The 15,705-nt window shown below is 38.1% G+C and overlaps 1 protein-coding gene across 1 annotated transcript in view; it reads left to right on the top strand.

The window, feature by feature from the left end:
* Positions 1–12,226, top strand: part of LOC145993867 (DNA-directed RNA polymerase I subunit RPA1-like) — a 381,417-nt gene extending 369,191 nt beyond the window's left edge. The window contains exon 32 of the mRNA XM_083129730.1: positions 11,998–12,226. Coding sequence (XP_082985856.1) covers positions 11,998–12,134 — 137 coding nt within the window. The 3' untranslated portion in view covers positions 12,135–12,226. The remainder of the gene's footprint in view (positions 1–11,997) is intronic.
* The last annotated feature ends 3,479 nt before the right edge of the window (positions 12,227–15,705 follow it).

Below are 15,705 nucleotides of genomic sequence, written 5' to 3'. Positions count from 1 at the left end.
CTCACTATAGTTCGTCTCTTTTAAACTATGTGGTGGAGTGGTCATCACTATGTGCTTCAGCGCCAGGCGTTCCGGTTGAGAATCCCGGCCAAGGCATGGATGTTCTTTCTGAGTGTTCCTTGAATAGTTTTATCATATCATCACTCGCCCTCATCTACCGATTAGCGAATGGTGGCAGAAAAGCAATGTAAAATAAACCAAATCAATCAACCAATCTTTTACACTCTAGCCTCACCTAGGAATCTCTGGAGCAAGCGAACGAGAACTAGTCTTCTGCGCAAGTAGTGACTCGAGATGGCTTCACCAATAAACGCTGAGAGCGAAAGGTGGGGCATGAAGAGGGGAATCTTATCTACCAGCTATTTGCAGCAGCGTCCACTGCTCCGCTCTGCCCATTCGCTTCCTCCCTTTCTCTACCGTTATGCGCGGCCTTGCTTCACAGATTCCTGGAACAGTGTGTGTGAACTAAACCTACTAGTACTTACGGCGCATGCCTACGATTAGTAGCTTTCGAGAACGACGAATTTCGACTTTTTGCACGCTCGCTATAATTAGTGTATTTTCTGCCTCAATTCTATTTTTGTGGAACCATTTGTGCACACCCCGTACATGAACCTGGACTTCAGAAATATTCCTTAATTATGTCGCAAAAAATCCACACACTTGTAAGTGTACAGTTCTGGGATTAACGAAAAATACACCCTGTACTGTGGTAGGAAAACTCGAAGTTATAATTGATCCATCGCCATGTAAAAACAAAGCATGTAGTGGTCTTCGGTTTTTCTTGTTGTAGTGTTTTTCAACAGCTGGACAAACAACCTTCTCTGTCTGGGAATAAGGCTGAAAAAGGAGAAACGCACTAGCTGGAGCATTTTGCATAGTAACGGACCGTTTCTGCTGGCTAGACAATATAATTTTTAGGTCTTGCTCCCCTTCCCCCTCCTCGTTTCTCCTCGCTTCGTAAGATTTGGGCAATGACTAGGGTTTCCTTAATGGGGACATAAATTTTGAAAATTGCTCCTTTTCCCCAATTGGGAACCCGACTGGCTGAGCCCAATAAGGAAGACCAGTCCAGATTACACTCATGATACAGGCAGTGGATGGCAACTTGATTTGGCTCCCTTTGCACATTGGCCCACGGTTTCCATTGATGCCATCTTCTTCACAGGTTGCACGGATCGTTTGCATGATTGGTTGTCATTGAGTAGCGCAGGCCTCCCATCTCGTTCATTTTCGATTCGACACTAACATCTCTCTTTTTCTTTCCTTTTCGAAAAAGCGACATTACGTAGTGGAAATATTCATGCACAAATTGGCGTCCTTTCTTCCCCTTTACTCGTAGCACAAAATTGAGCAATAATATAATGCAAATAAGTTTGAGTTGTTGTTGGAAGTCCACTTTATGCACAAAAAGGCTAATCGGGACTGGACCTACAGTTTAAGGCGGGATCCGAACCTCTATGTACCTCCACCGGATATCGAACCCTGGGCCCCTTGATTACAAGGCGATGACGTTACCATACGCCATGGTGGCCTCTATAATGCAAATATAACCAATATGTACTGAACATGGCCAGAGTATAACAACCAGACACACAACCTTGCCAGATTCCCCTCCAAAAATGTAAACTATTGTAAATTAAGAATTTAAAACTCTGAAAATGTTAATCCGCTTTGTCCTGTATTTTAAAATGTTTTGATAAATAAATTAGCAACGGTATTTATAATAGGCCTAAAACACAAGCAATTTCGTATTTTTCCTGACGCACGTTAAAAACTTTCAAGCACCCAATATTAGTTCTAAAATTTATTCTCACAAGACATTTCTTTGTAGAAATTTCAGCGACAAATGCAGGCTCCACCAGGACTCAACCCGGCTCCCTATCATACCGTGCTGTTACAAAAAAATGCAAAACCAAGCTCAGTTGATAGAGCAATGTCACAGTAGGACAAAGACCCAGCTTCGAGTAGTGGTTGAGCTTACATTTTTCGCTCCTACTTTTTTAATTATTTTTATTTACTGTAAACTCTTATTGTACGCTATCAAGAGCGACTTCAAAGAAAGTTGGGATTTTGGGAGTTTCAGACAAACTGGGCTGATGTTTATATAGTAATAGAAAGTTGTGATAATGTTAAAAAAAATTGCAAAACTGTCTCTTACGGGGACAACTAATTTTAAATCCTCTGCGGTCAACCATTTCGGTATTTTACGATAGGCGTAAAAAGTGTAGTTACATGTCCATTATGCACGCTTATGTGCAGAAGACCAAATTATACAGTATTTTAATACCAGTAAATGTAATTTCTTGTACAAATAATAACGGGAAATACAGTCGTGGCATTTTTTTCTGAACCGCATTCACTTTCTACGTTGACTGTATATTTAGTATATCTGGTTTGCCGATACATGGAATAAAGTATAAATAATGGTTCAAGACGAAGTTCATGTATACATAGATAGGTTACAAGCAGCTAGGCCTATAATTTAAAGTAAGATCCTTACCAATGAAATATATTTCCACCGTTAAATAGAGCCTGGTGCCCTTTGACTACAGGGAAATAATGTTAACCTCAACAGTATCAAGGGGGAGCTCTGGATTATATTGGTGTGAAGGCAGCAGTCAGTAAATGCTGTAGTGTTTGCAATTATGTGTCTTGCTTTGAATCTTATTATTATCTGTGTCTTGCATATTTTATCTCTGTAATTTATTACTTTTTATGTGACTTAGTGCTGTTTAAGGTTGTATACTATGCTCAGCACCAAAACAAATTATTAGGCCTCCCAGATGGCGCAGTGGTAGCGTTGTCGCCTTGTAATCAAGGGGTCCCGGGTTCGATACCCGGTGGAGGCACAAGTGGTTCGGAACCCACTTTAAACTGTAGGTCCAGTACCCATTAGCCTTACTGTGCATAAAGTGGACTTAAAACAACAAATCAAATCAAATCAAAAACAAATTATTATTATTATTATTCTTATGTAATATATTATGTAAATATATTGTCGAACGCTGACTTAAAATGTAAATATGTTATTGTTACTATATTATTCAGGGTGTCTACCAAAATAACAAATCCAGAATTCTTGACTTTTTCATGACTTTTCCTTGACCTATCTTTCCTTTTTCTTTAACATTTATTTAATCGCCCCTTACTTAAGTATAGTTGGAAATTAAGAAAAATAGGCCGGTTAAGATGAAAACTGAAGCTGTACTTTAACAAGAGATTTAGACTTGCTTTCTGTAAAAAATAATGCTTCAGACTTCATCCTGTGTGGGGAATGGCCACATTAATTTATTTAATGTTTTTACAAAACTTCATGCGCACAAGAATGTAATTCTTAAGAAAAAAAGTGAAGAAATCTTCAACACAACGCAATACAATTTTAGACTTCCAAATATTCAATTTTATCAAATCCCAGTACAAGAATATAACAATGTAAATTCACTATACTGTAAAAAATTCTTGACCACAAGCATAATTTCTTGACTTTCTTGACCTAGCTGTTGATTGTTTACATTCTTGACTGGCCTACATTTAAATATTTTATCCCTGTAAATTTTTACTTTTTTTACTTGACCTAGTGCTGTATCAGGTTGTATACTGTACTCTTCACTTAAATTATTATTATTATATTTGTTTGATTCGCCACCCTTTGTGCTTAGCGTAGCACTGGTAAAGATTGCCATCCACCAGCTCGAGCGCAAATACCACTGATATGGTGAGAGACGTGTCTGTCGTAACCGTTTATACATCACCTTGCAGAGGGTTAGATTTCATTTCGATGTAATACACCTTGGACTGCATTTTGCAGACTAAACGAGGTTCTGGCGTATGGAATCACAGCCAGTATAATCCTCTGTGAGGTTTGTGTTCTGTCCATGTGTGTTTTGTGATTGTCCCTTCCTATATTTCATCATTCATCCTGAACTTCGTGATTAGTCAAAAGTGGCAGAAGAGCGAAGTAAAATAAAATCGAACGGTCAATCAGCCAGGGATCGATTCCCCTCCATTCCGAAAATGGAAGAGAAAAGACGCATTGCGTAGATGGTTGCGCAGGGCAACGGCCGTTGCAAATTACGATGCTTTTCTCGTTTCCACTTATTGATCCACTTATTGATATATCATGATATTTATCCTGCTTGGCTTTCAGTTATCGCCATTTTTTCTTCTTCTTTTAAAATTTGGAGAGTGTGTGTCAGCCTTGTTTCTCATAAGAATTTTAACCTGATTACAAATTCCCATCAAAGAAATTTAAATATAAAATTGTTTGGACATCTAGCCCGGGGACACGAGTTTGATTGCGGAAAGGTACACACGTATTTATCTGCCGAGTCCTACAACAAGTGCCTATATGGGGTTGACTCGGTGGTTAGCACAGCCCATTAAGACTCAGGGGTTCGGAGTTCAAATCCCGGCCTGGGCATGTGTGTTCTTGATGAGTGTTCTTTCATCATATCATCAATTATCCTCATCTTTGCGATTAGCCAAAAGGTCAGAAAAGGGAAGTAAAATAATCAAAATCTGTCAATCAATCAAGCAAGGTGTTCGGGGTTCGACCCCTGGTAGAGGTACGTTGCGCAGTGGTTCGAATCCGACTTTCAAATGTAGATTCAGTCCCAATTAGTCCTATCTGAGCATAAAGTGTACTTAAGAACATTTTTTGAAGTTGATACGACAGGTGGCGTCTTGGTTTCGGATTAAAACGTAGCAAGACTACACTCACAGGAAGGGAAGGAAAACTTTTCAGGAATCGTTTTTTTTTTTACTTCAATATAAAGCTACCATTGTTCATTCACTCGCTACCTTTGAAAAGCTTGGATGTCTAGTGTTGCGGTGTTGATGTGGTGCCTATTCTGTATGCTATCCAGCAAGCTCTAATGTTCACAGTCCACCGTGTTTGGCTTGAGTTGGCCAATCAACTGCTGCATCACGTTCTTCAGCAAGCAGGCTTCGTCCCCATTCTCATTCGTCGCCATCAAACTGACCGACACATTGTACACAGGACGTCAGTCTTACTCCACATCGCTAAACGGAAACCATTTTCCTGTATTGCCTTCTTTTACTCACCCTGCGCAAGAATAGTAGGAGAAATGCGGGCAGCATATAAAGAAGCGAAAAAGCCAGTAATATAGAAGTTAGTTTATTGAAAGTTATTCAAAGAGAAAAGTAAAAAAGTTTTTTTTCTGCCCTGGCAAGCATGATTTCTTCAAATACGTTTTTAGTTGTGTTTTTTTTTTTACATCTTCTGGCAAAGCGATATTGGGTCGTATCAATAAAACTGAGCACCTGCTACAGTTGTGGGCATGTGCTCACACTTCAATATAAATATACTAGTACTTTTCAGAGACCGAACACGTGTTTGTTTATATCTAGGACTATTAACATGATGAAAGATCATACTGAAGTCATTTCTAAACCTGATAGTAATCTGTTTCCCTTTAGTTAGAACCAGGAAACATTTGTTTTAATTTTGCATTTCCGGCACTTTTTTTGTTTTTAGGTCATTTTTCAGTTTCTTTGCAATTTTTGTTGAATTTTTATCATTTTTTGAGGTTTATTTTCCCTCCTTCACTGCTGTTTCGTGAATTTTATATTCATTTACTAGCATAACTTACTTATTTATCTTTCCTAACATGACCATGCAAGTACGCCATTACTCGAAAATATGGTAACTGCAAAAGCATAATATTATTTTAATTGAAATCTTTGGCAATGTATTAAATAATTAATTGTAGAAAATTTATTTTTTCTCAAGCAAATTTAAAATACCTTGACTGCAGTCTACTTCGAGATTCTCTTGTTGGCTACTATTATCGCTTTAATCTGTACTTTTAGAGTAAAATTAGCCACAACATAAAAAAGGAAAAAAGAAAAAAATACTGCATTGTGCAAGGCCTATTCTGATAATAGGTGAATGACATGCATATAAACCTTGTGTTGTATTTTATGTAACCTTGAAGTAAAAGTCATTTTATCGGTCATGTTTTTAGATCTTTTAGGTCATCAACCTTCGAGCCCTATTTATATTAAACCTTTGTCAAAAAAGTTCCAGTGTAGCAATCGCTGATACTTAACAAAAATATAAAGTTAATTTTTGGAATGACCATTCAAGTTAAACATATAATTTTACCCGAGGGAAATAAAAATAATTATTTTGTAAAAACTGTGAAACACTATTTCTATACGTTCCTCTGTTATACTGAAGAATGTGAGTGAAAGAAAATGTACACATATCTCAAACTATACTTCTCCAATAGCGTAGCGGACACTTCTGCCATTTTGTCATAAAGGGGATTTGGGTTCGATTCCCGCTAGAGCCACATTGCGCAGTGGTTTGGATCGCAACGTTAAACTGTAGGTCTAGTACTGAGGAGCCTATCCGAGCATAAAGTGGGCTTAAAATAACTTTACAAACAAATGACTTTTGTCTGTTGTTTATTGACAACCAATATTGAAGGCAATTCACAACATGCCAGAGTTCCAGAACATTGGTCTTTTTCATTTCGAGTCATAAATCATGTACAATTTGCATGATGCTCCCTGTGTGTTTGATGTGTATAACAATCTGTGTTGAATCAGTGTGGATTTATTTGACGTTCTCATAACATCAACAGAGCTGTTGAGTTTCTATGCCTACAAAGGTTTCCAATTTTTAAGTTTTCTTTCATGAGTCATCCATATTTCAGACAGCTGGAACTTAATCTAGAGGCTAACGTAATCATCATAAAATAAATAAGGAAGTCAATTTAGAAACGGATAGTATTGCATCTGCAGATAAAACATCACATGCTGTAAGATAGCACATACTATGCTTGTGTATATAAAAATACATCTGGGCAGACCTTTTAGGATAAAAGTAATCTCCGATAGTTCTTGTTATTCCTTTTAACTAAACTATGAAACTGCACTTCTTACTTTGTCTTGCCACTTTCTTTGATTGATTGATTGATTGATTGATTTAGTTTATTTTACTTCGCGTTTTGTGCCTCTTGGCTAATTTGCGAAGATGGGGATGAGTGATGAAATTATGAAATTGATGAATGGACATTCACAAACAACCAAGCCCGACTGGGATTCGAACCCGGGACCCTTGGCATCGCAGCGCGATATGCTAACCACTCGGCCACAGGGTCGGGCGCCACTTTCTTGTATTGTTTCTTGTATTGATGCTGATTACATCACCCCCACTCACGACCGGATCAAGAAAGTGTGGGGCATTACCCCACAACCCCTATACGCCTTCATGGCATGGTGCTAAGCACAGGGGAGCACTTTACTTTTTTTTTATTATCCTAGCGATCTGACGCTGTGATATGAAGAGGTTGCCTATATTGCAGGTTAAGGTTATTAGCTAATACATTTCTTTCTGCATTTTTGTAACCAGTTTCTGCTAACATTATTGCCATCATAGGGTACAAGGCGGTTAAAGTTAGAAAAATATAATACATTTTCAGTGTTATGGAATCAGCTTATTCCTGTTTTAGTGTGTTGGAAACTTAACTAGTTCTGCAGTATACTTTATTATGCATTTGTTTTTCTTGCTTTATCGTGTGATACGTAAGCCTATATTGTTTTATATTAAATTTTCCGACTCGATTTGCATGTTCTACCATAATTGGTTTTAATTATGGAATTGTCATAATAGCAGAGAATATTGTGACATCACTATATCAGCATCATAACATAGAGTTGATTCGCAAGAAAATATATTGCAATAATTATTCGTGTGGTTCACCGCATGGAACCAACATGCGAGATCGCACCTTGTAGCAGTTTTCATTATTATGTAGACTGTGTGTTCAGCTAATGAATATACATTCCCATTTTCAAAGAAGCTTATAAATGAGATTTCACCCTCACTGTTACTGTACCATTCACAGATGTGCTATGCAAGCCATGCTTTGGGAATAGAAGTCAACGATTTTTCCCTGCTGAAAGTATTATGTGGAATGTTCGAAGTTCAGTTACCGATCGTAAGAATTTCGTTGCCTGTGTTTTGAGTTTGTTAAAAAAATGTTGCCTCCTCAATTAGCTACATCAGTTGTGTCAGCTCATATGGTAGCAAAGTAATTTCAACAGGGAATATGGTGATTTCATTCTAGAAAATGAACATTTCACCTTGCAATGTTGCAAATTGATTGCGCATGTAGGAAGTGGTGACACGTTGCGTTAAACATAAATACGTTACATACTTTTAAGTTTAGTACACAGTCCCAAACTTATACATATGTGGTGACGAGTAAATTTTATTTATATGAAAGCAATTGCTGATAATCTCGAAATACTTTTACGTTCCAACTCACAAACTTTTCCCCTAAGAACGTTCTTCTGTTTTACCCCTCGTTTCAACGGCACTAGAGGGGGCAGGATGGCGTACGCCCCCCAGAAAACAAGAAAAACTACATAAATAAATGCCCCTTTAGCCCAAATATGAATTTTTGTATGAAGTTTAGATGTTTTCTCACCCCGGAAAATATTTCCACCTCTCTACCTCACAAATTATTTTGTTTTGACACCACCACTGGCTACATAAAATCTCTCGGGAAAGGAAACTGCATCCTGAATATATGTGGAACAAATCAACATAAGCTTAAAATTGTCTCCATTGATTCAATTTGTAATTACTATAAACAAAATGTACAAATTATCTATAAATGATCAGGTATACAGTTTATTTTTGTTGAAGTCGCTGAGTAAAGTACATTTTTTTTGGTAAAATTTTCAAATGCTGTACCATTTCAAACGACGAGACCTAGGTAGTCTTGGTCTTGTCTCAATTTTACAGACGTCTGCTCTTGTTCTCATCTCTATTTTTACAAGGCTGTGCTGGTACCATCTCCACGCGATTGTCACAATTCCCCCTCCCTTTGGCCTAGTATTCTTTAAAATAAAGTCAAATGCAGGAAAAGATGGTAAAATAAGGGCAACTAGATGGCAAAATATAAGACCGACTACTAAAACAAGAAGGCCTTACTTTCATAAACCTCCCTACGAAAATCCTAGGCACGCTGCTGATTGTTATGATACTATTTTCATTGGATTTATTCTTTCTACTCCGTGTGGATGTCTAGAATGTATACTTAAGAGAATTTAATTAATCCCTTATTTTATGTTAGAAGTTTGTAATTAATCGTGGCATGGATATATGTCAAATCATCGCAGTCAACACGGAAAAGTGGCTTTTCCAATGGCGTCGTCTTTACTAATTTTATTACAATTGGAATTCGTAACTCACTACCCTGTCGTTATTCTTATTTTATCTCTTCTCATCAATAGCCTCTTTTCACATGACTTTGTCTCTCATCCAAATTTGTTCAATTTCTTCGTTAGTATCGTATTTTTTCTTTTACGAAATGCAGTATCTCACGACGTTCTTTATAAATATGAATGTTTGGTTCTATGGCATTTCCTTGCAGTGTGTAGCTTATACAGGAATAATGATTCTAGTTCACAAAAAGACCTACAAATTCATCTTTGGTGAATTTAAGTACAATACAGGCACGGGTTTCAGATTTTATATTTTTACTTGCGATGCAAGATATGAATTTGCCACATTCAAGTCGTAGGAAACGGTCATACAGGACCATATAAGAAAGGTCGTAAATGACAAAATAATCGTTTTCGAATTGAAATAGTGATACACTGCCAGTAATCTGCTTTCTCACGAATTTCTGAAGAGAGTTAGATATATTCCCATCTTGTCATGTAAAGAGCATTCTTTTTTCTTCCCACTACACCTCTGCTCCTTAGGTGAAGCTTCTGAGTATGGAGAACAAGTTCGGACAACATGATCGTGAAATCAGTGCGAAACTGAGGAGGAATTCTCAATCTTATACATTTGTTGTTGCAAAAGTGCCGTCAAACGCAATAGAATGCATGTGCGTACTCAGACCAACGAAGGTCTCCCCGATGGCGTAGTGGCAACTACGTCGCCTTGTAATCAAGAAGTCCCAAGTTTGATACCCGGTAGAGTGTTTCGGATTCCACTTTAAACTGTAGGTCCAGTCCCAATTAGCCTTTCTGTGCATAAAGTGGACTTAGAACAATAAATAAATCAATCAAACCAACGTGTATTATAATACCGATAAATTTAAGAATGACTTTACCGACAATGTTGAAATATCGCACAGCCTAAGTTACAGCAACCTTACAACATTACCCCCCCCCCCTTTTTCAGTAAAATATTTTCCACTCTACAACAGAAAAGAAAGGGTGTGTTGATACTCTTAACCTAATGCATGTCTTGCTTTCTGTATAAATACAAGGTAACCAAAAAAGTTCTTGCCATTCTAGATCAATGATAAACAAAGAGCACTACAGTGGACGGTACGTACCTTTAGGTTTCGAAGTAATCTCCATCAGCATCCAACACCTTTTGCCAACGTTCCTGCAGTTGCACAATACCCTGGTGATAAAACTCGGCGGGCTTGGATGGAAAGAAGTCCGTGAGTGCGTTCCGCAGGCCTCCCTCATTTGCGAAGGATCTCCATGGAAGAGGTTGTCGAGGGAATGAAACAGGTGGTAATCTGTTGGTGCAAGGTCCGGTGAATATGGTGGATGGCACAGTGTCTCCCAGCCAAGTTGCTGAAAGGTCTCCCGGGTCCTCTTTGCCACATGTGGCTTGGCATTGTCGTGCGGGAACAGCACACCCTTGCGATTCACCAATCCCGGCTCCTGCCGCAATGCACGGTGCACCCTTTGCAACTGCTGAGAGTAGAGGTCAGCAGCGATGGTCTACCAGGTGGAAGGAGCTCGCAAGCACCACTTGCCGACAATTCCACCATACAGAGAGCATAACCTTTTGTGGGTGCAGGGGTGGTCTTGAGGTGTGAGAAACAGGGTCACATGGCGACAACCAATGTCTGGTACGTTTGGGAGTGTCTTAGAGGACCCACTTTTCGTCACCAGTGAGCAAGCGATCAAATATAGGTGTGTTCAGATGCCGAGTGAGCAAGGACAAACAGGCTGTCACTCGTTGTTCCTTGTTGGCTGCCGACAATGTGTGGGGTACCCACTTGCTTAACTTGTATGACTTCCCTATTCCATGCAGGTGCAGTCTGACTGATTCAATGGAAACATGGAACCTTTCCGCAAGTTCATCACACGTTAGACCACTGTCCTCCTCGATGGCTGCTTTCAGGGCCTCGTCATCCAACACATGTGGTCGTCCACTGCGAGGTTCATCCGAAAGACTCACATTTCCCGAACTGAATTTCTGGAACCACTGCCTGGCAGTGCGTTCGTTCACGGTATTCTCCCCAAATGCGGCGACTTGATGCGGCAGCTGACAGGCCCACTTTAAACTCATACAACAAACACACGGGAACAAGCTGCTTCGATACCTCCATTTCTCTTTGACACTGGACGAGTTATGACTGCTGTGTGTGCGCAACGTGCCTGTATTACTGACAGTCGATGGTCAGACTAACTCCCGATCGCTTGGCAGGCACGTGCGTCATTTCGTTTCCTCTCTGTGAGCGCATGATTAATGGGACGTCAAAAACGGCAAGAACTTTTTTGGTTGCCTTGTACAAAATTCAAAATTAGTGATATCCAAAATGTTCATCTATTTGGTTGTCAGTATTGACCGTTTATGATTATTATTGCTGCTCCTGTTGTTGAGCTTCTCAGTGAAACAGCCTCTCTCTACCATGGGCTTAAAGTTAAAATTGTGTGATATTTCTTTACTTTTTCTTTTTTTACTTTACAGTACAATTCTCTATGTTTTTAAGAGACACATTGGCAACATTATTTTTGTATTTGAAACAATTTTAGTCATAAACATTTTTTTCAAGCATTTCCCGTTCGAGAATCTTACTTTCTGTGTGACATGCTTTTATCGTATAATTATGCATTGTATTTTAGATGTTTCCAGAATGTGTAGTGCTTAGTTTGTTACTGTATAATACAATAGATTATACTTGTTTTCATGTTTAAATAATATAGTTTGCTTCGTTGTGTTATTGCTATATTTTTCTGTATTTTTTTTACTTGTAGGGTCGACTGACAAACTGCAGTCACCGTCAAGTCGAATTGTTGTAGGTTTACCTTGTCGCAGTGGTACTGGTATATTGGATGTAGTACAAGACATTCGGCTTTATAAACAATATTTACTGTTGGCTGGGAAGAATTAAGTTAAGTGCTTTATACTGTCATATTTTCAATTAACTTTATTTGGATATGTATAAAGAAGTCACAATGATTTAAGTAAATAAATATTTTTGAATACCTGATAGCTGTGTTTTTTTAAACTTGTCACTAAAAGTAAGACCAGTGTGATATGTGTGTGTATGTATCAAGAGAAACATTGGAATTTGATATAAATCTCTATTACAAGTATTTTGCCGCACTTTGCTTTTGTGAGCCAGTGCTGTTGAATGATCTGTATTCGGTTTGTTAGGCATTCGTGGTGGTAATGGAAGAACAGTGGTTGAATAATACTTAGAGGCACAGGTGGATGGAAAATTTCAATAGTTTTGTTTGATGATATCATTGTGTTCTTCGTTTGGTCAACCATTAATAGTTTCAACTGCTTTCTGCTGTGCTTTTACTGTTGCAGAGACATTCATGTGTCATTTAAAAACAAGAGTCATTTACGTGCTTGGAAATCAGAATCTATTACGTCAATGAAGAACGGGAAGCAGTGCTGAAAAATAATATCAAAAGAATAAATGAGTGTGAAAAAAGTAACATTTTAAGAAATAGAAAAATCGTCGTCCAGCACCAGGCAGCCATCTCGTGAGCTGATTTATAGTTCGAAGATTTGAAGTTTGTTTCTGAAGATCTAAAATCATTTACAAGTCTCCAGCGTTCAGTTTAACATTGTTCTTGCAATGTTCACATGCAATTTATGTACAATATGCTTTCATCAAGTTATTATAGGACTACGAAGAGGAATAATTGTATTTATTATTTCAGAAGTATTCTTCCTATCATTTTTCTGAGCAGTCTGCCACAGAAGTCTTTCACCAACAATTAAATTAGGAATAATATGACCACCAAAAGGAATTTCACCATTTAACCCAATACAAGTACCATTATAAAATACAGCAATTCTACTAGCATCAGGAGTAACAGTAACCTGAGCACATCATAGACCAACTTCCAAAAATTGAGATGCAACAAGAGTCTCAAGTTACATCTCTTGCTTTCCCATTTAGAAAGCTTTCCAGTGAATGTTGTTGACACAAGTGAGGAGTACAATGAAAGATTTCGCCAGGAGATGAAGATAATGGAACAGCGTTTTCAAGATCGTTGGAGTCTGAACCTGTTAGGACACTACTGTTGGTCTATTAAGAGAGAAGAAATTGGAGAGATTTTCAAACAAAAATCAACCAGACGATCTTTCCAAGACAAAAGGGTTCGTTACTGAAATGTAGTGTGCTGATACATTTTTTTAAAATTTTTAAAATCCTTTTTCTGTACATTAGTGGGAAGTTCTGAATCCACCTAGCACAATTATAGTGTCCAGCTAAAAAAAAAAAAAACACATGAAGTATTAGAAATAAGTACAAGATATAGTACGAAAATTCCATATTCACAAACTGCCATTTTGCGGCCTGAAAACAAATAATCCATTTAGAGACAAATTTCTCTGAGTTTCCTGCTCTATTTTTGTTCTTTAGAGAACTGTTCACGTTTCATCCTCGTAGCGAAAAGAAAAAAAACAATCTATTTTTGGAATTCTGGATCACTGTGCACTGATTTGACCATCATCAAGAATTCCTTAGCTAAATTCGAGAGCACTGTAACCACAATTTCTACCCCCAACAGAGACTTACTCTAAAAACTCGTGTTTGCACGACTATTCAAGCTACTTGAATCGGATAGTACAACAAGGCTATTAAAAGTGAACCTCTCCGCATTGCTGGGTTGTTAAGTGCCCCAGAAACGTTGCACTAGTGAAGACATCAAGGCATTAAAATTGTTTCCTTTCATTTCCTTCTTATTGGCTGGAGTCGCCATCTTCTAGTAACAAAGTTTTTTTTTTTTTTGTTATTTAAAACTATATTTCCAAAGTGGATAACACCTTACACATACAATGACGTAGATATTCCGTTTCAGACAAATGAAGATATTTATTTTCAGCTGCCTGATGATCAAGGTATAATTCTTGCAAAACGGGACACCTGCATATTATCAGGTCCTTGTTTATATGACGTCATGGTAGTAACTTATCTAAATTATTTTCATAATTTTTATCAGATATCAAATAAATAAAACCTGACCATAGTAGCAACTTTGATATACAGTAATGGTTTCTACAACTCCTGGGCGAAAGAAAAGTAAAAACTGCCACTTGTTACTAAATAATCAAAGTGAAAACATATTTAGTAAACAGAACTTTAAAAATTGGCAATTGATTGCTGACAATCGCACCAGCAGCAAAAGTTAAAATCCCAGTTCTCCAAATCAGGCAGAATGCAAGAAAAAGTAATTGAGTGAAATAGCCATCGGCAATTTTGCAAGAAACACTTGTGTATTGTAATGTAAGACTGGAGCCAGTACCCGAGTCTAAATAAGCATATTTTAGGACAGTGTTGAAAATCAAAGTAGCCAACAAATAAATATTGTAAATAAGATATGTAGTGTTATAAAACGAGTTTTGTGAGTGGTTAGGATGTTTTCAGGCTCGTTACCTGAAGAACGTAGGTTCAAATTTCACATCGCACCATCATGAATTATGTATTTCCTTCGTCTTCCTCAAACAATCGAGTCAAAGGCTTCGATGTTATCTGTGACGAAAGTCAGTCAAGATCCCTTCCACTTCCTTGCTCGAGGTTAGCCTAACGGCACAAATAACTGCCATGGGGTTAATCAGTGAAGGGTTCTATTGGCTTGTTGTGGTCCATGACGTAACTGGTGTGTAAGTGAAGATATCCAACAATTCCTGAATTGAATTCTATGCAGTTGTGTTGCCTCGTAAATATACAAGTATGTCATATCATAATTGAACACACACACCGCTTGCAGGAAAGCTTATTTTCTATGTAAGACTGTCTTCGTCATATATAATTTTGGGCTTCCTCGAAGTGCCTTGTAATGAAGGGGTCCCGGGTTCGATACCCGGTGGAGGCACTTTAAACCGTAGGTCCATTCACGATTAACCTATCTGTGCATAAAGTGAATTTAAAGTAAAAATTCAAAGTAAAGAATTCATTTATAGCAATACTTACATTTTTTTACATTGTGCATTGCGTATGCATTTTTATATACGCTATTTATCACTGTGCACGCTCTTAACGTCTGCATAGTACAACATTGTTCGCCGCCACTGCTCATCATCAACCCGTTCCTTATCGCACTCCCCTCCGAGAGAATAAGGGGGTCGTCTACCTCCGGCTTTACTATTAGTACACCAAGTCCACACAAGCTTTATTTCGCCTAAGTTCGGACAAGGAGAGAGAGAAATAATTTTCGTTTATTACTGCTTAAGCACAACCTCCCCCTTCCCTGGAATTAATATTGTACTTACTGTTTGAAAGGGAGAAGTTGCTTTGTTGATGCACCAGCTTTGATTGGTTTATTCATTAGGTTTATTTTACTTCGCCTTTCTGCCACTTTTGGCTAATTGAGAAGATGAGGATGGGTGATGATATGATGAAATTGATGAAGGGGAACTCACAAAGAACATCTGTGGCCAGGCTGGTATTCAAAGCCAGAACCCCTGGTGTTTTAGCACGGTGTTCTACAACACCGACATCA

Source organism: Lepisma saccharinum, chromosome 10 (genome assembly GCF_977018435.1).
Source record: "Lepisma saccharinum chromosome 10, izLepSacc3.1, whole genome shotgun sequence".
Lineage (NCBI taxonomy): Eukaryota > Metazoa > Arthropoda > Insecta > Zygentoma > Lepismatidae > Lepisma > Lepisma saccharinum.
This window is presented reverse-complemented; position numbering and strand designations above follow the sequence as displayed.